Here is a 27,686-nt window from a genome sequence, read left to right on the forward strand (position 1 = left end):
TGGGCTGTAATGTTTAGAAGTGATTCTTCAACCACTTGCAATCCAGAGGTCGTTGCGTTGGTTTCCTGGCACGGAAGCTGATAGAATGGGGCAAGCTTCAAAATCACAACCATGTCTGTTCACCGAGCAGTATAAATGATATTATCACAGTCAGTCGATCAGCAGGTTGCTTGTGGTGAGGTAAATTGGGTACTTCCACAAGATGTCTGTCAAGGATGGAAGAGTAGGCCAAATACCCTTCACGGGGGGGGGGGCTTTTAGAGCACTATACTCTTAGTTTTTTCGGTAAAGTCACGCAGGTAAAAAAATGAAATTAAAATTAATAATTAATTTTAATTTAATCTTTTTTACCTACGTGACTTTACCGAAAAAACTAAGAGTATGATTCCTTGCAGTCACGAAAGCTTCAAATCTAGAATTTTAGAGCACTCTCGAGTGGAGTCCATTTGGCCAGCAGTGGTATGAGCAAGGAATTGCCAGGCTGCACCTTTATCTTCCTCTCCGCATAACTCTTCATGTAAGAGAATAGGCATTCAGTGTGCGTGCGGTGTGTGTTGTTTCTCCATGGATTGTTCAGGTTCCCAGAGTCCCTACAAGGATTTTCTTGGGCATCTCAAGAAAGTCAAGGAAATGCAGACTTTCATACCTTTTTCCTTGTGAAACGTTAAACGGTCATTTACACACGCTTTAACAACACGTAAGTACGTCCCATAGGAAAGAGGAATTTCATGGCACTTCCATTAACGTTTTTGTCCGTGAGTAAAATGCTGTCATTAAAGTTGCCTCGGCTCACGTGAACATTGCTAAGTGTTCATCTGTGTTGGCGGTCCTGAGATAGTCCTCGAGAGATTCGTAGTATGTGGACCAGTACCTTCATAGGACACCATCAAGAACCTAAATGCTTCCCACTCGGAGATATTTTAACCCATCCTGCCCATCCCCTCCTTTCATCAACCCGTATTGACCAGGATGATGAAGTATGCTCAAACAACACCCATGACCACTGCAGAGTGGAGACGTATTTGTCCACTGGTGGATTGACAAATGGCTGTACATTATTATTATTATTAAGTGATATTTATTTTATCGGCCACAAAGTGATGATAGGCTCAACGTATCCTCTGCCATGGTTACGAGTTGGGTAACATTTTGCTGTATATATGCACGTGTTATTCAAACCCTTAGAAATATGTAGGCTTGGGAGAGCCAAGAATAGGAATTTCGTGGAAACATTTCTGGAGGTTAATTTCAACCCAGTAGGTCACATCCCGATCTTGATGGTACGATTCCAAAATTTGTTCAAAAGCCGTCCACTCATAATGAAGCCAAATTAAGTTCTGCTGTGCTCTAACACGTAAATCAGCCTCATGAAGAAGTTAGCTGCAACGCATTTGTAGGCTGCTGATGTTATTGAATGGTAACGTCATTACTCGGTGATAACATCACTAATTTGTGATTCCAGCTTCGACGATTAACAGTAATATCATTGCAAGTGGGTTTTTTTGTGAACAGTCTTATTTTCAATCACTTTTGTGTGTGTGTCAGGTCTATTGGCAGTAACTGTTAAATTAACAAAAACCCTGCAGATAGGAGAATAGCACATTTTAGCTGCAAATAGCTCTGCAATAAAACACCAAAGTTCAGTACGTACTGATTTATATCCCTTTGTAAATCCACTGCTAGGTAACAGCAGATCATATTGTAACTCATTGCCTTTATCTTTTAACGTTTTTTTCAGGGTTGTTTGACATTGACTATGTTAGCCCAGGCTGAATTCACATGTAGACTCACCACCGATGCTAGTGGTGGCTGGGAATCGAACTCGGGTTGCCAAGTTCAGAGAGAAGTGCGATGACCACCGCTGGTCCTGCCCTCCAGTACATCCTAATCAAGTGTAAATACCAAATGCAGACGGTGGTGAAGAGGAGAGTTTCTGGAGTTGATTAGTGAAATCAGTGGTGACTGGATCAAGGACCCATCTAACTCCCTGCACACGAGATTGGTTTTCAGCCTGGGGCTTGAACTCGGGATCTCACAAGTTCTGGCACGCTGCCATAACATGGGCATTAACCCGCTGGGTCAGCCAGCCGTCTTGTGTTAGCAACTTTGAACGGTACACCTTACACCAAGCCCTCCCACCTCATCTGAAGTGCGCACAGTGCAAGCTCACAGTTAAGTCTGTGATTTCGTTTTGTGCATGAAAGCTGTCAGACGTGCTGTTATTTGACGAGGCTGATGCACGTGAAGACAAAGGAATCCCCTTTCACTATGTGCGGTGTTTTCAGTAGAGTACTGAGGGGGGGCATGTGCTGTTGTGAGCACATATTCAAACTGGCTTGGTGGTTTAGCCCATATCATGGCCTATTCCCTTTGTCTCTCTCGGGGCGATGTTCACACTCCGCACCAGGTGATCTTTTAAGACTGGGTAACACCCAAATAATCCCATGACGAAGACCGCATCGGCCACATGCACTGCAGTCCGGCAGTCCTAATTTCGTTGCAGAATTTAAAAAAATAGTTTGTACCCGGCATACATTTTTTTTTGACATAACAACAAAAACTCAACACATACATCAATAATACTTCCCTAAAGAGGAGAAAATAAATATACAATACACAATGTTTAAAGCAATCTTCCTTCATAATTCCAGTTCAAAATGTGTTGGTTATTTACATATATAGGGCAGTGCTTTTATGCATGTGTTGATGTTTTTTGTTATCAGTGCTTGTGCACCACTTCCAACACACCGTCACAATTGTGTTGTTCAAGAGGTACGTGGGCACTTCGCCCTCTTTACCAGAAGCGTATACGAACAAAAAGAAAAAATAGCTGCCGACCTCAGAATTCCTCTTGACATTCTCCATCCTCTCTGTCGCTGCGCGAATTACTTTCCCAGTGAAAAAAAACGGCACAGGAGTTTCACTCGGCAAGGGGCGCACCATCCCCGCTGAGCCGCGTGCGCTGCACCGGCGAGTATCCTAAAACGTTGCCCTGGTACGAGCAAGTTCACTTCCCAGCCCACGGCTAGGAACACACGTAAAAAAAAAACCTTCTTAATCTTAACTCCACCAGCATCCAACCCCCATTTTTTGGTGTTTGAAGTCAACGGCCGTGACGGACATTGCCATCGAGAACAAAAAAAAGGGAGGCATCATCCACTCCCATTCGTTCTCTGCGAGAAAACAAATAAATAAGTGACGGTGTTCATTTCTCAATTTTTTTCTTATTTACCGCCAGCACTCTCATTTTGGTCGCAACATTGTTCGCTGGCTGCTTGACATGGGTCCGGCTCGGGGAAGCAGAATGGTGGTTGCATGACGTCGGCAGATGCAATAGCCATGAGCAAGGCAGTTAAGGTGGCTCCTTATGGCCACGTGGCAGAAAGTCATGAATTTTTGATTGGCTCCCTCGCGGTTGCTATAACAACTGGTCCGTTTCCATAGCCACACAATCCACAGGCTGGTTTTTTTTGATATTTGAAGAATAAAAAAGTATTATTGTATTCAAATTCGTATCTGTTTATAATACTGCCTTAGCTGCGATAACCTTTCGTAGTTCAGTGCAATTAGACTCTGTCAGGTGTTCTTGTATTCGTATGCATGATGCATCGAATATGGGTAAATTCGACTGCCATTTATACAATTCTAGTTCCGTTTTCACTGGCAAACTTTCGGATTTTTATAGAACTTTTAAACATATTGCCACTTGTTTTATGATGCTGCCACCAGAGGTTTCACACACGTCCAATGTATTTTAGAGCTGTGAATCCACTTGCAGGTTATAGGTGCATAAAGATGTTTAACTCGGATACGTTATAAGGCAGTGGAGCCAAATGACAGACTTACGAGTTGCACTTTGTAAGATGTGAAGTATCTATAAAAAAAAATTCTCTCTTTTTTTAACCGCACACAGTCTGTGACTGAATATTGACCTGCCCTTCAAACCGTGCAATTAAATATTAAGTGGGATTGATTACGTGAGATTCAGAAAGCTAAAGCATAGAGCTTGCATTGTAATTGCTATGCTAAATGCAGTGTAATGTACAAGCAATAAATTCTTACACATTTGTAGCCCTCCAGGGAAATTTGCTGATATGTTTTAAAACATGAAGCTTCAGTAATAATTGTGCTAGATATATCATTTAATATGATGTATAGTGCCATGGAGTAAATGTCATAAATGGCTTATCCTTGAAAGGCTGTGGCAGTGGTCACTGACTAACGTGTATTGCATGTAAAATTCAAACAGGAAAATGTAATCAAAGTTAAATTCACATTTTTGTTATTCTTAGTTCAATTATTTGCGGAAAATTTTACATGTTCTAGTGTCACAAAAATCTTACCCTTTATATATTGGTGGTGTTAAGTAATTTGTTTCAACATGATTGCAAATATAATTGCACCAATAAGCATAATGCTAGATTGAAATAGATATTACGACAATTAAAAAGGAAATATTTAGTGAGTTTTTTTGACGTAAAGTGTTAAGTGGCAGAATGTGTTGCATAGCAACAGAATATGGCATGTTGGGCCGACAATACTTTTGATCATAGGCCGTAAGGCCTAGCTAGGATAGATGTGAGTGCTGACCTGACAGCCATAATGGTTATAATAATGGCCTCTAGGAGGGCAAGTCAAGAGCTATGCTTCAGATAAGGTCCCTCATGCTTCTTCCATTACCCTTGACCTGAGGCTTTCACTTTCTTTCTCTCTTTTAACTTTGTGCACAAAAAATAAATCGTTAGGCCTAATGGTTAGGCAAGCCCTGCAGACCTGCTTATAGTGTAGACCAATGGTGACCTCAGTGAGCTTTTGACATTGAGGAGGAAAAAATAAATAAAGCAAACATTGTTTTTCAATTATTCCAGTTCTTTGACTTTTGACTCCCGAGTATTGATGTTCTACTGCTTATTTTAAACATTGAATTATTTTAGAGACAGCTGTGACTAAAATGGGGTTATAGGTTACAGCCTTTTCAAGAATCGAGCCTAAATTTTGTAACACTTGACTCGATTGTCATCGAGGCGATGGGGCTGACGAGAGAGTACAAGAAAAAAAACGAATGCAACTGTAAACAATTGTAGGAGATGTCAAATTTCATGTAGATATTGCCAATTAAAGAGCAATTTACTTGCAAGATGACTTGTTGTGATTAGCAAACCGTTCCTTTTTTTCGTAGATTTAAACATTCTTTTTCAGCAATTATCTTGTCTCTCAACAATTAACATTTCCAATAATTCCCTCACTTTATTTTTAGTGGGTGTTTGGTCTACTAACAGACGGAAAAAAATATTTATATCTGAATCAAGAAGCTATAATTCCTCCTGTGTTCTTTTTTTTGTCCTACATTATGTTTTACCAGGCACATTCATCACTGGTTGGAATGGTCTTGTTATGATTTGTCTCCTTGCATTATTCATCCGTAATCAGCAAAGGCATCAGCCACCGGAATAAAAACACATTTTTATAGTCACTTAATTGCATTTTAACAGCTGCGACTATTTGATATTCCAGTTTATGGAGGGGATATTTTTTTCAGACCATTATCTGCACATCCTAAAGCAAAAGTACTTTTAAAATGTTCGTAGCTTTTTGTGGCGTATTTTTCTTTTTCGAGGCATTTTATTTTCACTTTAAATATCTGTTGTCAAAAGGTAAGACAATCTATATGAAGACTCATTAAAATTTATACTTTCTTTGGCAGCAGATTATCCTCATGTAACTTTCACCTGCATACAGTTCTGCACATGACGTGACACCAGTTTGAATACGAGGTGCTAATTAACAATTTGCATTAATTTGGTGGCAGTTGCCAGCCAAAAATAAAGTACAGTTTTATTCCCATCCATTCCCCACCCCAATCTCTAAGCATTAGCATAATTCATATGTTTAAAGTTGAAAAAGAAAAATATGGTTTAGAAATAAAAAATAGCGGATGCAATCTATATAACTGAGCCCTATAATTGAATCCACAATATCTCGGCACTAAATTCTGGTCACATTATTGTACAGTGGCAAATGTGTTGGCTTCTATGCCCTGTGGTGAAAATGTATTAATGTACATCTCAGTACTATTGCTCCAACCTGTCAATCAACAAAAATGAAAAACTAGCAATTCCCAGTATGAATCTGTATTAACAAACGTGGTCTGTATAGCCTTGCACGAGCTAAGTGTACGATTGCTGTATACACAATGGAAAGGTGTTCTCTTCTCCGTTTTGGTGCATATTTTATCGCGCCATTGGGGAAATCAAAGTCAAGGGAAGGTCGTGGCTGACTATTTGCACACATCTCGGTGTGGGAGAGAGGGAGAGGGTGTCAAAAGCTGTCCATGACGTCGATTTAATATTCCGCTTTCGCTCAAACGAATTCCGTGGGGTATTCTCACCCAGTGCTCTGGATGCGATGACTAAATCACTCCAGCGTCAAAAAAAAAAGCCTGCCGATCGTCATAGGGAGAGAGCCCTTGTGTGCCCGCGGTGATTAACGCTCATCCCTTTTTCCGGGGCACGCGTCTGCCTCCCGCTCTGCCAATTTCACGATTCCGTCTGTGAAACACGAGGCTTTTGCTGCATTTGCTGCTGACGCTCGAACGATGCTGGAAGCGCCTCGGCATTCTTTCTTGCGGACAGGGGGAAAATGTGAAAATGAAGCGCCGCGTGGTTGATCGATTCAACTGAAGATGTTTGGCGGGTCACCCCGAGTTGGAAGCCTGTAATGTTAATAATAAATTATTTGCCTCACATCTCAACCTCTCATCTCCTGCACTGGTGTCTTGAGATTTATCGTAACTGTCCTTGCAAAAACAAATATTTGTACATGTAAATGTGTGGCCTGTGAAAGCAAATAATTTAAATGCAGTGTTTTTGCCCAGCTAAAGGCACAGTTCAACATTTATACAAGAGATTGACGTTCTTATAAAAAATCTTGGAGGACATGGTCCACTCAAAAATGTAGACGATACAAAATCAGCCCTATGCCTACATTGTATCGGTTTATGGATACCTGGTGCAGTCAAAATGAAAGAATACTACTGTCGAACTAGATACTCCTCTTGCGGTTTATATTCGCATTGTGCGCGTGTGTGTGTGTGTGGGCGTGTGTGTGCGCGCGTGTGTGTGTGTGCGTCATGGCATTTGTAGGAGACCGCATCTGCGCCTATTATGGGAGCGTCAAAGCCCCCTTTATTTTTGCATCATGTTGTCAGTGACGGGCTGACCCGTTACCGAGCAGTGTTCAAGCCAGGTCCCAATGCAGGTAACCCTTCAGAATTCCAGAGGGGTAGGCTTGTATGTACGATGCCTCTGTGGACACTGACAGTTCTGTGGATTGATTACTTTAGTTCACTGGCACTCGCTTACTTTTCACAGTGCATGCAAATGCACAAGCAAGATGCTTGGCTTCAGCTCGCTCTCAGTCTAAGCTGGGAATAAAAAAGGCTAAACAACGCAGATGAAGGATGAACAAAATTGTGAGTGTGGATCTGTTTGACTTATATCTCGGATTGTTGTAGTTTTATATCCTCGGAGCTTGCTTGCGCGAGTTAAACAATTTTACATGCAATTTGTACGTATCATTATATTAAAGTTCTCGACTTGTTATATTGATAGATTTCGCTTATTGCAATTGTAGTTTTTTTACAATCACATTTCCATTGTCTCTGTAGTCAAGGTGGTGTTTGCCTAGCGGCAGTGCCACTTGTTGCAGAGGTTCACGGTTCAACTCCAGCAGGCAGACTGATTAATACTGCGGGTGTTGTTAACAGTAAAAAAAATACACGCCAGACGTTAAATATCCGTTGTCATTCGCAAGAGTAGGCCATTGTGTGCCCGTGTCAATGTCCACATTTGTCACAATTGAAAAATTACCTGAAAATTGCTCCATTCGCAAATTACCCCATTAGAATATACAAAGTGATCATCACCCCCTACCGTGAAAAGTAAAAGTTAATTATTAAAAATCTGTCTGACAGCTAAGCCATACTTGAGGTGGGAAACTGACTTGGAACTGATATCCCTTTTCCTGAGAGACTTCAAGGGCCTATCATACCACCTTTTTGGGTTGAATACAAAAATGTGTAAATGAGACCGATTCACTTGGTAATTTTTTATTATCAAACGAGCCCTTGGGGCTTTAGCTGATCACTTGAAGAAGCTGTGTTAAATTCATTTCAATATTGTATTTTTATGAGAATCAATATTGTATATTTATATGCAGTCAATTGGGACCGGGCTGAGACCATCAAACTCTGCAGATGAAAGCCTGGTTTTATTTATGGTGAGCACCTGGGACATGAACCCAGGATCTCATTGGTGTTTCCCACCGTTTTTTTCTCTCCAACAGAGGCATTAGCAATGGCCTCTTGAGCCAACTGGCCACCTTCCTCATACTTTACCTTGACACGTGGCAACATCGGAGTGGTCAACAAATTGATTTCATGGGTGGACTGCAGATCGAATGCAAGGCACAGCATCGTCGATGGCGCTTTTATGTTGGTTTCTTTTTGAATGAAGGTTTCTCCTTTCTGCCTTGGTACCACTGTTGGCCTTTATTCGGTCGTGATTGCCACGTGGCCGAAAAAATAAATGAATGAAATGCCGAGAATGAATTGTTAAGCTCAAGGTGAACCGTTTGTCCCATCTTATGAAGCCGTGTGTCGTCAACTTGGCCTCAACCTTTTCACAACAACCGTGATTCAAAATATATCAATACTGGATTTGCGATCCAGATGTAGGCAGATGTATACGATGGCCCTCGCATGGTAGTTAAAACAAGGGGCAAGTTTAGTTTTTTTACATTCCCGCCCGCCTCTGTCAATCGAACAGGCGGTATAAAATGAGTATTACACATTTGATCGGTTCTCCCACCTCTTCCAATATGTATGGTCAGTGTGAAAGATTAGGCCAAACACCCTCTTTCGAGCTCCCTTGTGTGGAAGTCCTCCCATCAGCAGTGGCATGAGCATGTAATTGCAGGGGTGCACCTTTACCTTTTACCCTTACTTTGTCTTCTCAACTCAACAATTGAGCACAAATCTGCAGGTTTTGTAAATAAAAAAAAATCATTATCACCACATGAACATGAAAACAAATTCCATCACAAGTGAAGTGCATTCATGCTTTTGAAAACGGAGCATTAAGAATATGCAGCCTTGGAATTGACCACATCTGTAATAACTAACAATTCAAGCATCAACATTTGGTTTTGGCCTTCAGTTGGCGCAGCAATATTTTTAGTGTCCAGATATTAAAACCTTTTAACCGCCTCTCGTAAATAAGAATCATGTCCTCAGCAATAAGCCAATGGATATTACATATTGATGGCTTTTTCCTTCATCTTGCCAGTTCAGTTTCAAGCCCCTATATTTTGTAAATGTCTTGTCGTCTGTGCCGCGTGTCCCTTACGTTTCCTCTCTCCGCACGTGCAGACCATCAATTAGCCACCCACTGGGGCCAGAAACGTTACAATAACTGCTGGTTGCCACATTTAATTTGACATTCACAAAATATGGTGAAGTATAGAGCAACAAAACCTTTTACATTAAATCCATATGTTTTGGGAGGGTTTTATTTCATCATCTGGTAAGCTTAAAAGTTGGTAGAAAATCTTTGTCTAATCCCTCGGTGTAATAAGTATATTTTATAGTTGGTGTAATGATTAAAGCATTGTTACTGAGCCTCTCTGCATTATACTCATATATGGAAGGCATGAAGGGAAAAGGCAGTATTATTTTTCATTGTGAAAATGTTTGAACATCAATGTGCTGCCATTTACGTAAACTACAGCAACCTCCCTTGGCATTTCTGCCATCATTAGTCCAATTAAATACCGCATGCCGTGCCAACAAAAGAATCGGTGTTCCTTTTGTTGGGCACTTTTACCTTTACACTTTGATGTGATAAGTATGTAATTGGACTCATAAAGTCATTGCATTGGCGCTTTCTTCTGTCGCCGTTTGCCAGGGCTACAGGAATCGCCACCATGCAATGCAAGGCAATTGGATTATTGATGACTCTTGGATCCAATAATTTAAACAGGTGTATGCATTATTAATGAGCGTGATTTGGAGGTAGTGTTAGTGGATAGCAATGATTTTATGTACAGCAGACGGTCACTTGCGGGGGCAACGAGTTTGCTGTCGGAGGCAGCGCAGCAAGTAGGTTGCCGACTTCATCTGCGTGAATAGTTTCGAGCCAAACATCAATAGCAGGAGCCTACTTGAAAACGACTTCTCGGTGCTCACTTGAGCACCTTCTTGACTTTGAATTAAAATATTGTTGTGGCAATTTCATGTTTTAATAATATCCATTTTACTGTGTTCAAACGCACAATGTGCGTGGCTGTCCAATGGGAAAATGCCCAAAGCGACTAGCGAGCCAATTTTTTTTTTTCTCACCACTGCAGACATCTGTCACATTTGAGAATGTCACGTCAAGTGTCAAGAGACACAAATTTAGGGCAGTTCTCATTCTTCGTAGCCTGGACTGATGTCCATGGGCGACTGCGCTGAGCCAGTCACACTCGCAGCACATGCGATCTAACAGCCAGCAGAGGAGACTTGTTTTAATCATACCCGTCGGGCTGGATTTCAACTAGGAAACCAAAGATGCCACCAACATCACACTAATGGCGTGGATTAGCCCAGCGAGTTAGCTGTTACCAGGAGCCTTACATTGTAATTTACACAAGACCAACTGTTAACAGTTGCTGTCCTATGGATAGACTCAACCCTGCCATAGGAATGTGGTATTTCCACCACTGTAAATTGTAGAAGAGCACCACCTCGTTGCACTTGTGAGCAGGAGGACATCACTGTGACAACTGTTCACGTGAGTCAGTTATTTGCCATTTTGGTACAAGTCACAGCACAGTTGTCTTTTTTGTTCCATCCTATCCCCTGATTTTATTCGAATGTTGATCTCACAGATATATCATTGAGACGATGGCGGTTCCATTGGGAACTCTCACAGATAGCCATGCATCGCCGTGTGTCAAAGAATGGCACTTGCCCTGCATTTCCCTTGGTCTCGCTTGTAGTAAAAACATTTTTTATAATTCATTACCAAATACTAGGGGAGGTTTAGGCCAGTTTGAGATATGAGCACACAACTGATGATATACATGGCCAGCAATCAAAACTTGATTGTAGTGCCATTTGCTTACCACTGCTCTTTCGCTGGCAATGCTGAATATTAAATAGATATCATATGCGTTGATGCATTCATATTGCACAATTTTGTTTTATATAAGAACTAGCGTTGGCAAGTATCAGCCATTATGCAGATGTATTGATATGGAACAGAACCACAGTCAAGGTTTGGATGATAAACAGGAAGTACTGTATTAATACTGTTAATGGTTGATGGCTTACATACCCCACGAATAAAACACATGTTTGGCTTACCCTCTATTATAGATAGCCAAACTTTGCAAAAACTAATAAATCAAACCGAGTATGACCCCTGAGATGAAAACAAATACCGTCCTAATTTTTGCAAGGACAAGCATGGAATTTGATGCAGTGTATCGTATACATAACAAAAAAAGATGTGCCTGCATGTGTGTATGTGTGCGATTAGAGATGGAAATGAATTTAACATAGACAGGCATCCGAAATGCACTTTGCAGAACGCGTGTACATCGGTGATTCAAATACCAACGAAACATAGAGACATCGAATGAGCTCGCTCTTCTGTTCTGCATTTAGCCAAAATGCGGACGGGGCCTCGTGACGGATGTATGGCACGTGCGGACAAGCCGGCATCGATTCGTGGACGTATTTTGCGTGTCCGCACGCGGTACACGATGTAGGAAAGAGAGCTTCAGGATCTGCGTGAGCAGGCAAGGGGATTCTTTCACTGACAGTCATTGAGACGGGCCGAAGCGATGTGTATATACGCTTCGGAGATATTATAAAACAGGAGACCTCGGAAATCTTCCGCGAGCGATGAGAATTACCTGCGACGGCAAATGCGATGGCTTGCGACAGCGCTGCGTCAAAACCGGGAGCGCGTTCCCCCCCAAATGCCAGCGCTCACCCTATCGTTTTGGTGAACACGCTGGGAAAAAAAAAATGTTTGCGTAAAATGTATCGGCAAATGGGAGAGAGAACCAGAGGGGTCAACAAAGCCGTCTGTTGTTAGGCAAAATATCCAGATGCTTCTTGTACACTGGGCTTCACAGCAAAGGCGAGGGGGTGGAGAGGTGGAGGAAAAAAATAGCTTGCCTGAACAGATCCAGATGAAAAACTACAGAGCAAGAGGGAAACACAAAAAAAACTGTTCGGTTGAACCGAAGCCAGAAATTCAATGCTGAACACTGTAAAAATGCATCTTTTTTGCTCACAGTCCTTAAAATACGTTGTAAGTGATTTCAACGTTTTTGGAAAACCCACTGTACTACTCAATTTTTACCAGGCCGATCTTCCATAACGTAATGTAAAATCAATTTGACCGTGCACACAATATTTTTAAATGATCTGCACCCAAGCCGTTGGTGGGCCTACCACAAATAAGTATGCTCTTAACATTTAGAATTTTGTTGTTGTCGTACTGCATATAATTTTTTATGTTCATTTAATTGCATCCACATATATATGGAAATTAACAAGTCGTGGAAATTAACAACCATACATTTGATTCCATAATGTTTATGGGCGTTAATTGTATTATAACGGGCATTGTGTTATTGTGTATATGATAATTTATAAGCAACTTTAGCTGCATTAGCAATATAAGTTTCGACAGATATTGAGGTCGAGCAGTCTGCTGGTTTGAAACTCAATACTCTGTTGAAGGCACATAATCCTGAATTTCAATTTGATTTCTTATAATTACACTGTATGGGATGTTTCTGAATTTCAGAGTGCATTAACTGACTTATTAGAGTATCGTATGCTTAGTAATTCACCAGCAGATTGTATTATCGGCTTACAATAATACATTAAATCATTGATAACTATATTCTTAGGTTTTTTACCTACGTAGGTAAAACATTAATGTTTTAACCTACGTGACTTTACCGAAAAAAACTAAGAATATGAATCATTGCAGTCACGAAAGCTTCAAATCTAGAATCATTGATAACTCTTTGTCAATTCACTGCAAGAATGTCTCCCCATGCCATGTTGGCCATCGGGAGTTGTTTGACTAAACTTCATCACAATAATCAGCGCAGGGCGGCAAAGGGGAGGCCTAGTCCTAGTTCCTCTATTATTTTTTCACTTGTATTAACCACAGCTGGGAATCAAATTCAATAGACAAAGTTCATAGTGCAGTCTGCTAACTGCTGCGCCACCGCTCCCTTTTCGCACATGGCAGAGCAAAAAGTATAAAATGCCACTTGTGTAACCTACAGCATCAATAACTGAGTGGTCAAGTTACACGTTTATTTTGTTTAACCAGGCAATTGGGGTTACCAACATGGCAAAAGCAAAACAAATAAAATAAAGTGCTGTAATAAAGCGAATATAAATAAATACATATTGTTTTCTAGTTATTCCTAAGGTGTTTGTCACATACATAACATGAATACGTCTCTTTTGGACCCAAACTCATGTTTTACTTAGCTGTAGGTCTATTATGGTACATAGAGGAAATGTATACAATAACTGGGTGCTCTGGCTACCATTTACTATGTTTCGGTGACATATAACAAGTGCTAATGTGACCCATAACTTGTCTTTCCATAACATCTATACATTGTTTCATGCATTTGTCAGAAATTCACAGTAGTGTTTATTTTCCATTTGCTCTTATTCCAGACATACAACGAAATGATTAATAAATACGTGGAAGAGTAGTGGCACATTGGTTATTTAATCCTGTGACCCAAGTTTGATTCTCGGCCACGGTTAACATCAGTAGTAAGTGATATTGAAACTGATCCTGGGCCCACTACTCACCAACCCCTACTGACCAGGCTGGCAAAGTGTGGTCAAACAACCCTCCATGCCCATGACCAACATATAGACAGCCCGATGAACTATGAAGCGATTTTTCACAAGTGACCAGCCCACGATAGGGTCAGAAATGGCAGAACATTACAGAGGCAGACGCATTAGACAATTGGACGTAAACTCGAACAAAACAACAGAATACTATGGACATGACGAGGGGAGGCCTTCATTCAACAGTGGCTTTACAGAGGGCTGCATTTATTTTAAATGAATAAGCACGGCTAATATGTAAATGGACGGATGCTTCTATTTCATGTACGTACGTACGCCTCTGATATGCCTTTTGAGGGTGGCGGGTTCAAAGAGAAAACTACCACTTAGTGCAGTGCCTCATCTGTAAAGCATCATTTGAATGTGTACAATGGCCAGGACTACAGAGGCCATATTCAACCTAATCACTGTGGCTCAGACCAGGACTTTTGTGCGCCTGGCAAGAGAAGCCTGATGAATGTGGCACCTTTTGCCAGTTTGAGCCAGCTCGGCTGATTGATTTTTTTGGCCCCGCGACCAGCAGGCATTATTGGGGCGCTAAATTAACCCCTTTGTGGCCCGTCGGGCCTGTGATTGATCAGCACCTTGGGCCCCGAGAGCTCCTTTCTCAGAAGCAGCTGTACCCGAACGCGCGTGTGAGCAGACTGCATCTGGGATCAATGCCCGTTCCCCTGTGTTGCTCTGTAGATTGAGCACATTCATTGAACCACTGGAATTGTAACCGGAATGGTGGCCTGTGCTATTAGCAGTGCCCACCAATTGAATTTCTGAAATGGGTTAATCAAATTTTTTTTGCTAACGATTCCAGAGCAGATCCTTTATTACATTTCAATCTATGGGTAGGCTGTGGCAATTTATGTCCTGCCCTGCCGTCAATTGCACGATACATCCGTTAAATGATCCAGCGCTGTGTCCTTTTTTACGTCCCCCGCCGCAATTTCCGCAAGTGTTTTTTGAAATAATTTTGGCTACTGTTAAATAATTTACAAAGGCGATACGCATCGGTTTGTTGCAGAAATTATTGCAGTGGAAATTATGTTAGCGTGATTGAGCCTCATAAATGCTGACAGGCATGCTAGAAAAGGGCACTCGCTTCCAGTGGGGTAGTTTATATATATATTTTTATGAATTGTGATATTTATTTATTTTAGTGTGGGGGGGGGATAAATAAAATATGATAAAAGCTGTGAAGTGCACGAAAAATCTCAAACATACAGCTACAAAATTACGTTCACATTCCATACATTTTGGCAGATTTCCAGCATAATACATGTTCTAATCTATGTTTGTGTGCCTATATATACCTGTATAGAGTCTGTAAGTCCTTCATCGGAGGTACGAAAGTAGGTGAGTTATACGCTTACCATTTTTTTTTAAACCCTTTGTTGCAAAGAGGGGAAAAAAGGTGAGCTATGTTTGCCATTCACAACGCCATTCATTTGGTGACTTTGCAAAAGGGCCTTTAATTTGGACCGAAGAGTGAAAAAAATCAAGCGTGACGAAAACTGGAAGCAGGGCTTTCTCACAGTGGTGCGTGCAAGGCACATCAAAAAGCACAAAATGGTTTCTTTGTGCTGCCCATTGGAATAGGCTTTCATATATATTTATTATTATTATGTTTGCGTGGTTGGCCTCCCAGTAAAGGCTCAGCTTTAAACGGATCATCCTCACCTCACGAATTCTTATGATGTGGGGAGAGAGTGTGATAGTTGTGTGTGTGGGGAGGGGGGGTGCAGGGGCACTGAACGGAATGGGCGCGTGTGAGTGAGTCGATTGGCAACGGACAGGGGAGCAAGGGGTTGCGAGGATAAACACAGGCAAGAGCGGGCGATGAATCGGATCAGACCGTTCGCCCTGAGCCACATTTCTCCGAGCAGTTCTTCCGGCGCACCAGAGGGCCAACTAAAAGGAGATTGGTTCCCTGTTGACGTTGCTGCCCGTGCGCTCTCCCACCAGCGCACGGTGCCTTCGTGCTCTTTGTTCAAGGTGTGGCTTAAAAATGGGACTGCCTCGCGGCCAGGGCTGCTGTGCAATACCTTGGCTTTGTTTGTTTTGCGTTTGGGGTATGTCAGATATGCCCATATGGGCTCCTACACCTGGCCATTATGCTATGCGTGTGGCTTTGCCAGAAGCTCCCGCCGCAGCATGTGTCAACGGTTGGTGAACACACGAGACCGTCTGCAAGTCAATGTCACTGCGACAAATATAAGAGGCCCTGATTGTCACGGAGGTGTAGCGAGCGATTGACATGCGAGTTAATAGTCCGCCTGATTAATTGTGATTTCAGGTTAGGGAGGACACGGGAATGTACATTTCAGCGGTGTGCTTCGATGTAAAGTAAATGGGATCAGTGCAAATAAGTTAGGCGCTGTTATGTCTAGTCTGGGCCTTGGGCCCACAGGTATTGGATTACAATGTCTCTGCCGCAGCCTTGTTATGTCCAACATGCAAACAGCTGATTAGTGTCTGCAAGGTTGTGCCTACTATTAATAGCATACAGTAAATTTGAGAGTGATGCATTCCAACATCCAGGCTGTCAGGAGCTGCCTTTTCACATCCCCTTTCTGAAAGCATACTGACAGATTGTTCTATGCTGCATTTTTTTTTATTTTTCTTCTTCTTTCTTTTCGCAAAGAAAATATGTCCGCAGTACAAACATGTTTATTCTGCTCGCAACGTACTTGCTCGGGGTTATCGCTGATGTAACAATATTTTTCTAACCCACACAGCTGAAAACGTGGATACACACACACACACACGTATATATGCGTACACACATACAACATGTACACCCATCAGGGTATCTTGAAAGTGCATGGAAATAATTGCATTGCTACTATCAGTTCCATCATGTTATTATCATCCGTGCCAGATAATAGTAATCATCGTAAATATCTAATCAACATTCATCTTTTCAACATGGGCATGTTCAACAATAAAATTCCTTAAGGCACATAATAAATCTCCAGATCAATCTCTTCCCTTGCCCCCCCCGCCCCCCTTCCAATTCACTCAATAATGAGAGGCTTGGTAAGAAGTACGGCTGAGTCCTTGTTTGGGTAAAGTCAAGGGCTTCCTTAAATTGTGCCTGGCACTATTGAGAATACAATTGATGGCAAAAGGCGATTCTCCACGTGAGAACCCAGCGTTTCCCATCGACACGAGCCTGCTTAAAATTCGCCAAGAGACCTTTGGCCCGTGAACAGGGTAATACCAGACTAAGTGGCTGCTTGATTGGCGATCGATCGGTGGAGAGCGAGAGAGAGAGAGAGATCTGCGACCCTGGTGACGTGCGAGAGGGTCAATTCAGTGGGGAGAGCCGCGTGAAAGCCGGGGCGTGATTGTCCAACGCGCTGCAAATGGCTTTACAGGTGGCCCACGCTAACTATCGCTATCCTGCCGAGGAACGTGTGAGCATGAGGGGGTGTCTCTCCAGACGTTAAAAGCCCATTGAGCCTATGATTCCACTTCAACTATGACAGTAAGAAAACGCACATATTTTGTCTTTTTCTTAATTTTATTCCAATCATGGTATCGGTATCATGTCATGAGACTTGGTGATAATGTTTTCGTCCATTCGGCGATTGTGTATTAAATCCAGTTTTCTAGACTGCCGCAGCCCCGCGTGTAAGGGAATGACCAAAGGAAGCAGATTTTAACAGCCCATTTTCTGAGATCTCTTCAAGTAACCTTTTTCATTTCGAAACGAAGGTCATACTTTCCCACGCAATAGAATACAGAGATAAATGTTTGTCGCATGGCATTGGCCCCAACATTTTAAAATTATGATAACTGTAATTTAGCCCGATTAATTTAAATATCAATCTTAATAGAATGGGTTTTTTTGTGAATTACTTGCAGAGCGGGCTGGTACCATCACTTGCGAAGCTCCCATTTTATCATGGCTGGGCAGCTGAAACCTGGATTCAAACCCAGTTTTTCAGCAATTCCAGGTCCTAGATCTTTGTGGTATGTACCTCGTGCAGCCTGAGAACGTTAGCACTGGGAAGATAAAGGTGGTTGGGCTTGGTGATGGCCATACTACCCACGAGTGTGCTGTTTCTCTGGAACAACAGCTTTTTAAAGGATGTATGGATATCTTTTTACGTGACTTTATGTTTTAGTATTTTAATATATATATATTTTTTAGAATGCAATTCTTTGTTTCTGCTGTGCTGGTGGTGAGTCTAGCTTTTGTTACATAGCATTACAAATGGGATGGTTCACGTTAAAGATGCTTAATGGCACCATGCCTACTGATATAGCATGTGCTCAGGCAGTTATTTATTGACAATGCACGTGTGTACATGTATGGCTTTAGTTTCCACATTGATTTTCAGAAAGATTCACTTCGTCACACATACACACTCATGCATACACTTGTATTATCCGGTGAATTTAATTTCATATATGTAACTGCACCACAAAATGTAATCAGAATGTATGTTTCCAGCACTGTTCACCAACGTTTGAAATAATGTTTTTCCTTAATTTGGCTTTTTTGGAGAGAGAAAAAAAAGATGTATTTTAAGATAAGTCTAGATTACATGTTGAGTCTGCTGTGGTGTGTTATTATATGAAGGTTATAGAGTGCAAATCAATATTAATTTAGAACAGCACTAGAGCAGCACACTTCTTATAAATATTGATGCATTGTCTGGGGATTTGGTAAAATAATTAATGTGCTCATGGTTCCAGGAATTGAGCACCGGGAGGAAATGAAATAACATTATAACTATATATTTTTTGTCCAGCCACTCAATCTTTCAATGGCTTTCATTCGGTCACTCTGCAAGGCTTACCAGGTGCAAAGTATATGTTCGTATTGTGCTTTAGCGTGATTGAAATGTGAACGCTCTTGCAAATATGGCCCTTTCATCGGAAAGGCACAGTGCATTTTTGGATGTCCAATTAATGAAAAGTGCTCATTTATGCATCCATGTTTGAAATAAAAGTGGGGAAAGTTAAATTAAGTGTGATGGGAAACGAACGACATTGAACGTTTCGTTTGTTAATGTGGGAAATGTGCTGCATTGTGGTTAATTCCCTGAATAAAATATGAAACGTATTATTTTAGCTACTACATAAATATGAAATTTTCATAAAGGCTTTAATATGTAAAAAAAAATACTACTATTAGTAAGGTTTAAACATTTGGAAAAGTAATGAAGCATCATTAATGTCAGTGCTGAATAAAATTAAACATTTCCATTATACATGCAGCGAATATTCAATACTTATTATTTTGACTGATGTGAAAGCACGGGTGAAATGTGCAGCTTGAGTGCTACCCTCATCTCTGATGCAAATAGGTTACGTGTGACTGTGTGGTTGGTAGTGATTGTGGGGAGTGGTGGCACAACGGTTAGCGCGCTAGTCTGCACTATGAACCCAGTGACCCGAGTTCGATTCCCGCTCACGGCCAACACCAGTGACGATTATTCAAATCGGTCCGGGGCCTCCCCTAGGGTCGACTCAGCCTCAAATGAGTACCTGGTGTGATGTGTAAACATCGCCACTGGGGAGAAAAAGGTGGCCGGGCGTGGTTCTGGCCACCCACCACCTCGTGTGCCATGCCGGCCTTCATTGGTGCTTGCTAACAGCACTTGCCCCAACAGTCTGCTGAGGCTATATGGGGGATCTTTGTCTTCGGTAGTGATATGACAGTTGATCGCACACTTTGGGCATACCTTGATGCACGTTTGAGTTTTTTTTTCTTGAAAACATGAACTTACGGTGAGAAATCGCACATCGTAACCGAATCTTCCCATGAGGTGCCATTATATAACGCCTCTATAATGCGTTTCTAAGAGTAACAAAAAAATATCTGCAAGAAAAACCTCACGACAACCGAGATATGTTCATGCGGAAATGTGGATCATAATAACTCGGTGGATAATTAAAAGAAAATAAAAACTGTACACTCATTTACGAACCATAGGTGTTGAGGAGTGGAGGGGTGACTGGGAGGGAGAGGCAGTTGGAGCATTTGCCGCCCTCCTCTTGTGCAGTACAGACAGGACAGTCCAAAGGAGTACATGCAGAACAGTCCAAAGCGCGGTAGAGATTTATTTGCACTTTTATTTTAAGCGCGGTTGCAATTTACTTTTGCTCCGTCGGTCTTAGCCACTGAGGGCGTTGACAGGTTACTTTTTTTCCATTCCTGTTGCTGTTCTGACCCCCCCCCCCACGTTCCGCTGTAATGTGGCACCGATGCCTACTTTATTGAGGGCGATATTGGCACGTAAAATTAAGATCGATGGGATTGATCGAGAGCGAACCGTATTTTGAACTAAGCGGCCTGGCCTGTAAATGAGTGTTGAGGCTGTGAATGGTGGCCGCCAAGGAGAACGCCCTGGAACAATATAAAAAGCGCTCACGGACAAACGACAACGTGAGGCCGTTTACGATTGATATTTGTATTATTTTTGTTCGCTGAAAATGTTTTTCATTGAGAAAAACAACAGAATATCGAAACAAAGCAGACATTAACTGAAAAAAAACGCACTAATTTCATGACGAACATAATAAGGGATCATCGTAAATTGAAGCAACGTATATCGGGGTAGACCTGTATTCATCGCCATTTTGTCAGTCCACTGTTGGATAACTGCCTCTGCAGGTTATTGGGGTCCATTTAAAAAAGACTTCACATTGTGTAGGGCAGGGTGGGTTGCTGAAGGGAATGGAGGCTCCAAGGCTGAGGCAGATGTCATTAAAATCACTGGACCCGTTGTGCTAACAACTATGCCACGACTCCACTCCGCAGTCCAAGTAGCCAAGGCTTCATTCACTCCTTGGCACATAAATCATCAGGTGCAGTCAGCATTTGAACTTAGTTTGGGGCCCCCATAAAGTGCCTCAGTTTGTAATGAGAATGTAGTGTGTAATGAGTTAGCATCAGCACCTGGGAGACAAAGGTGGCTGGGCATGATGCCAAGGCCACACTGCCATCCCCAAATGGGGCATCACGACCTTAAAGCCATGAATCTACAAGATCACCCCGCGGGGTATACAACTTACGTGTGAGAAGAACAGTCTTGACGCGCGTGCATATGTGTCTGTGTGCCAACCTACGCTGTCTTGCAACTTGTGCTTATCAAAATGTTAACTAAAGCGCTGGCAAGCAGCTGTATATTGTAACGATTAAAGCCCAGATGCTTGAGAAGAAAAAAAATACCCGAATTGTTACATCTGCCTGAAGAGCATGGAGACGCGCAGCAAACATTGACCAATACGGTTGCTAAATCACCTGCTCGTGTTCGGAACCGTCGTTTATAATTGTACCATTCTCCCTTCGTGTCTCTGCAGCGTGCCCTTCGGGTACTTTCAAGGCGAGCACCGGACTGGGGTCCTGCCTGGCATGCCCGGCCAACAGCCGCACGCCGGGAGAGGCGTCCATGAGCTGTGTTTGCCGCAACGGGTACTACCGGGCAGACAAGGACCCCGCGGAGACACCCTGCACGAGTAAGAGGCACCCAGCGGTGGCAGGGCTGGCACAACGAGGGGGGGTGAGGGGGGGTGCAGGGGGGTCCTCAATCCAGTCGATTCACCAGTACGTTCGGAGTTTGTACCGACTTCAGAACGCAAGGTTATTGTATTGGCGCTGTGTTTCACATGCATTCTGCTGTCGTTTCGTAGTGGAGGGGATGGTGGGGGGAGTTTTTCAAACATGGTAAAAGTATAAAGCTAGCAGTGGTGTGTGAGAATAAGTAATTGCCAAGCTTACCTAATAATTAATCGACGTTGCAGCTAGTGATGAATCGACGACGCACTTTATCGCATGCTTACTGACCGGCGTTTTAAAACGCGCAACTCTCCGATTACGAGTCCGGTTTATTTCCATCAATTCGTTTTAACTAAACTCAAGAAATCACTTCCCTAGACATTGAGCAGCGCGTTTGGCCTCCACTCTTGCCATTGATATTGCAACGGTCAATTAGCACGGTCGGCTACATACGGTGCGAAAAAAGTTGAACACACATACATGCACGCACCCACTCACGCACCCACTCACTCACTACTTATGCTACAAAATAAATTCAACACACGTACGTATATATATATACACACGGACATTCAATCGAGCTTATACTCCTAGTTTTTTCGGGAAAGTCACGTTGGTAAAAAATTAAAGTAAAATTAATAAAATAAAATTATAAAAATCACGACGTTTCGGAGGCAACACAAGTCTCCGTCATCAGGTGGGACCGTCACAGCCAGATTTGCTGATACAGCAAATACGTTACAGCAAATCTGGCTGTGACGGTCCCACCTGATGACGGAGACCTGTGTTGCCTCCGGAACGTCGTGATTTTTATTATTTTATTTTATTAATTTTAATTTCATTTTTTACCTACGTGACTTTACCGAAAAAACTAAGAGCATCAATCCTTGCAGTCACGAAAGCTTCAAATCTAGAATTCAATCGAGCACCCGCCTCCTGCCCGCGTGCCTGCGTCGTCCTCCTCATCCCAGGCCCACCGTCCGCTCCGCGGGACGTGACGGCCGTAGTGAACAAGACGTCGCTCACCCTCGACTGGGCCCAGCCGCGTGACCTCGGCAGCCGAGACGACGTCCTCTACAACGTGGTGTGCCGCCGCTGCACGGACACGCGGCGCCTCAACTGCGGCCGCTGCCTGGAGCCCGTGGAGTTCGTGCCTCGGCAGCAGGGCCTCTCGGAGACGCGCGTCTTCATCAGCGGGCTGCTCGCTCACACGCCGTACACGTTCGAGATCCAGGCGGTGAACGGCGTGTCGGAGCGCAGCCCCTACCCGCCGCAGTCGGTCGCCGTCAACATCACCACCAACCAGGCCGGTGAGTAACGAGCGTGCGAGTGAATAGCGAGCGAGGGAGCGAGCGGCGCGCATGTCACGCCGTGCACGTACGCTGCCGACCACGGAAACACCCTCAGTTGGAGCTAAGAAGCTAAGCAGGCATGAGCGTGGTTAGTGATTGAATCAGAATCTTTGTTGAGATTGGAGGAATCCGATAAGTTTTGAAGCTCTTTGACGCATGCGCATGCATGTTGAACTTCTTTCGCACAGTGCGTAGGCAACCGTGCTAATCGGAGGTGCGGGAGAAGGACAGAAACCAAAAAAAACTCAACCAACTGGATGCCCAGTAGGTTCACAGATGTCGAGATAGGAGGCCACCTAAGCACACCAGGTGTTTAGCGCTGCGACGTGTGGCCGGGTTTTACCACGTGTCGCTTCGGAACGACGTGCGACGGTTTCGCTTCCGGCATGCAGAACGGGACGTCGGACGTTGACACGTGCTAGACGGCACGTGTCAGAGCTCGACACACGTCAGCGAGATATGCGCCCACAGCTGCACAAACCAGCGCAGCAACAGCAGTAGTAGTATCGGGTGTTGCAGGCTTAGGCTGCGAGGATGGTGCAAGGGATGGACGTATATAGCAATGGGTTTCCTTGAACATGCTTTGTAGGTTTCTTCAGGTGTTGTGGGTTTACTCCCTACATGTTAATCGAATTGGGTTGATTTCCAAATTGTTGTGAAAAGGAGTCTTGTGACACTGAAGATTTCCTCAATAAAGAAAGAGCATTAGTATAATTCCTCCTCTCTCTCCATGCAGCTTCCTCTCCCTATCCTCCCTCTGCCAGCTGTAGTTAAGGTGTTAAAGTACCGCATCTTTGTTGAGATAAGGAGATGCCAGTTGCCTCATGGATTTTTAAATGAAATTTAAGGGGCCGCGTAGGCTGCGGTATAGAAACACAAGCTAAAACTGCTTCATCACTGTCATTACTAACACTTTTTTACAACAACAAAAACGTTTCTTGCATATTAAGTGATTGTTTTAGGAATGCAGAAGCTTTCGAATGAGCAGTTAGATATTGAAAAGTTCCATGGTAGAAGTTCAAGACAGATTTTTTTTGGGAGGACATCATCTAGCAGTGGATTAATCATCGTTGATGATGATGGTGACGATATATATTTGCCCAGAAGCAAGCTTTTGCTGTGCAGATGTTGTAAAAATCCTAAACTTTTCACAAAAATCCTCAGCCAAACTACAAATACTTACAAACACGTCTGTCGTACCATTTGATCGCCCAGGGTGTTGCTGAAAAAAATAGCCAATGGATGTTAATTTCAACGGGCTCTCGCCAGGTAAAATATAGAGCGCTGAACAAATGGGACTGACGGTGAAGTGTTGGAATAAAATGCGGGCAACTTTATCTTTGAGAGGGCAGTTTTTGTACGGCAAATGGAAGATGTTGGGGGATACAGCGATACCTGTCGTCTCTTCAGCGGAGTTTAAAGAATTTAAACACTCAACAAGAGGGATTGATAGGAACTTAGCATAAGCTCCGGGTACACAGCTTGACCAGAGGGAAGTGTAATTTATTTATACTCTCATTTATTTATTCATTTATTAAACATTGGCAGGAGCAGTGGGGAAATGAAATTCTCATTTGCATGCCTATCCATGGGGAAAATCACTCGTTTCAGAGCAGTGGGCATGAGGCACAACAAGCCATCGTATGACAAGCTTAATGATATTACCTTAAATACAACAAGTTAAATTTCGATTTAAAGCTTTCGTGACTGCAGGGATTCATCTTCTTGGTTCTTTCGGTAAAAGTCACGTAGAAGGGAAATAATAAAATAATAAAAATAAAACATTATAAAAGAATTCTCACGACGTTTCGGCCACAATGCAAGCATTTGTCCTCGGGTGAAGAACAGGTATGTCGGAAAGACAGACCTGTTCTGTCTTTCCGACAGACCTGTTCTTCACCTGAGGATGGCTGCTTGCGTTGTGGCAAAAACGTCGTGAGAATTATTTTATTATGTTTTATTTTTAATATTTTATTATTTCCCTTCTACGTGACTTTACCGAAATAACCAAGAAGATACAACAAGTTGTTTGCTTCCAGTAACAATGGGTTGCTTTGTTCATATATATAATGAATGTGGGAGTGCTATGCTTTTATTCTCATGGGCATGTATTGTTCAGGGACTGAATTGATGGCATTCCCTGAATCGGCGGTGCATCCCAATCCAAAGCAGGAAGAAACGGTGCCCTAGGCTTGGAAAGGGGAGCGTGTGAAGGAGTTAGAGAGTTGAGGGGTCAGGCATTAGGCACAAAAGGCAGGATGTTATGGTACCATATGTACCCATCGTCATCATCATTATAAGCCGTGCTCATTCCACTGCTGGATAGGGGCCCTCCCCAAGGCGTTTGCCATCTCTCACGGTTCTGCGATGCAACAATCCGCCCATCTTCTTGGTTCTTTCGGTAAAGTCACGTAGAAGGGAAGTAATAAAATAATAAAAATAAAACATAATAAAACAATTCTCACGACGTTTCGGCTACAACGCAAGCAGCCGTCTTCAGGTGAAGAATGAGACACTGCCAAGCTTCACCTGAAGACGGCTGCTTGCGTTGTAGCCGAAACGTCGTGAGAATTGTTTTATCATGTTTTATTTTTATTATTTTATTACTTCCCTTCTACGTGACTTTACCGAAAGAACCAAGAAGATGAATCCCTGCAGTCACGAAAGCTTTAAATCGAAATCCGCCTATCGCCTGCACGCAAGCTGATTGCTTTGCTCCATCTCCTCTTCCGCCGCCGTCTCGGATGCGTGGAAAATCCTGGCTGCAACTCTGCCACTTCTCTCGATCGTCGGCGATCATCCCCTCGAGAGACACGTTCTTGCCCCAAGCCGGCTGACGTTTCTGAAGTTTGAATCATGTCTTTAACCTTGTGTTCTTCCTACGAGTGTCTCAATGTAATTTGGAGCCTCCTGCATCTCTCCTCGCTTCTTAGCACACCTTTTCATCTTTTGATGCAGCCAAGTACTGCGCCGGCCGAGATTAAGTGATTTCCAACTGAAACGTTTGCGGTGCGTTGCAAACGTTTGAGTGGGAAATATTTATGAAGTGCACCACATGTCTTGTTTTACTGCCCTGAGCTAGTGATAGAATTACCACATTCCTATGGTTGGGAGAAAATCTTCCACAGGACAACCACTGTTGACTTCCCACCAAGTGGTGCTCATTTGATTTCACCCAGAGGGGTGAAGAGCTGAGTCTGCTCCGAACCGGAATTTGAACTCCCAACCTTCCAAGTGTAAGCAGCACACTGCACCACCCACCCACCCACCCAACCCCATCCGAATAAACACTAATACAAAAATAAATTGTACAAACGCATGCCTCATGTAAGCCTGACCACCAGGGACCTTACCTTTTTAATAAGCTGATAATTGTAAACACTGACGACATTTTCAAAGAAGATACTGTACTCATTTGAAAGTTGATCTACGTTATTTATTTCCTCTCATTATGTTAATATTAGAATTAAATGAATACGGCTTTGAATTGCAGAACCTGTCAAAGTGCATTGTTTACTTCCCTGCACGTAATTTATCTGTGATGTTTTTAGATTTGGTGTCAAGATTACACGTTTGTGTGAGCACGTTTGATGTCGCACACGGGGAAAAAATGATTGGAAGAGTGTGTCTATGGTGATTGTTTATTTTTGACATTGTTTTCCCAAGTGGAATCCAATGAACATTTTCAAAAGGAAGTTAATGCGTCAACTCAACTATGATGAAGTTTCTGAAAATTAGAAACCTATTGGTAGCATTATACATTCACTGCATCACTGATGTCACAGCAATGTGCCGATTAAACATGATAAAAGTGCAAGCAAATTATACACATCCATGTTTGATCAAAACAAGCGCGTTTTAATTGCTGTAATTTATTTTTACCGTTCTGTGCTTTCCCAGTCCAAATGGTGCAAGTTATGTGCGATTGAGTTTCTCTCATGTATGTAGCCAACCGATTATCACAGATGGCTATATACGGGGTAAAAGAAGATCAACATTAATTTTGATTTAAAGCTTTCGTGACTGCAGGGATTCATATTCTTGGCTCTTTTGGTAAAGTCACGTAGAAGGAAAACAATAAAATAATAAAAATATAAAAAATACCATTCTCACGACGTTTCAAATTTTCTTGCTGTGTTTTCACACCTGGTGATGATTACTTGTGTTGCAGTCGAAACGTCGTGAGAATTTTATTGTTTTATATTTTTATTATTTTATTGTTTCCCTTCTACGTGACTTTGCCGAAAGAACCAAGAATATAAAGATCAACATACATACATGAATGTAACCTGGCATTGTCTTTTCAAAATCAACTCTATTCGTTTCTGCAATGACAAGTGGGGGCATGCCCCAGAGCATGTCAACCAAGGGGATGGAGCGATGAAAATATACAGGCACTACGTGGATTAGTGGATTAGTGCATCTCATTCATTGCAGGATCGTTAGATATGATAATGGCATAGGGAGGGCTTTGTTCAGCAGTGGGTTGAACATGGCTGATGATGACAATAACCAAAACTATATTGCTATTATAACTATTTTTTTAAACACATGTGCTTGCACACACATAGACAAAAGACTCCCCTGCATAGCCTTTACTAGGCTTTTGAGGCAAGTGCTGTTTGTGAGCACCTATGAAGGTCAGTACGGCACACGAGGTTGTAGATAGCCAACACCACGCCCAGCCGCCTCTGTCACCCAGTGTTGACCTTTAAACACCACGCCAGGTACATATCGATACACCTTTACACAATACCGCATATCTCACTACCTGAGATGGATGTATATTTCCTTGCAATCGCGCTCGGAACGAACAATTAAATCCGTAAACAGTTTGAGTGTAAGGTCAAATCTGCACAAGGTAAGTAAAACGATGGCA

At 42.6% G+C, this 27,686-nt stretch overlaps 1 protein-coding gene across 2 annotated transcripts in view; it reads left to right on the top strand.

Annotated features, from left to right (window-relative positions):
* LOC144728371 (ephrin type-B receptor 1-B-like) overlaps positions 1-27,686 on the top strand; it is a 175,526-nt gene that overhangs the window by 79,668 nt on the left and 68,172 nt on the right. For both annotated transcript variants that reach the window (XM_078607758.1, XM_078607759.1), the window contains exons 4-5: positions 21,260-21,415; positions 22,427-22,765. In XM_078607758.1, the coding sequence (XP_078463884.1) occupies positions 21,260-21,415; positions 22,427-22,765 (495 nt within the window). The remainder of the gene's footprint in view (positions 1-21,259; positions 21,416-22,426; positions 22,766-27,686) is intronic.

Source organism: Lampetra planeri, chromosome 28 (assembly GCF_965212315.1).
Source record: "Lampetra planeri chromosome 28, kcLamPlan1.2.h2, whole genome shotgun sequence".
Taxonomy (NCBI): domain Eukaryota; kingdom Metazoa; phylum Chordata; class Hyperoartia; order Petromyzontiformes; family Petromyzontidae; genus Lampetra; species Lampetra planeri.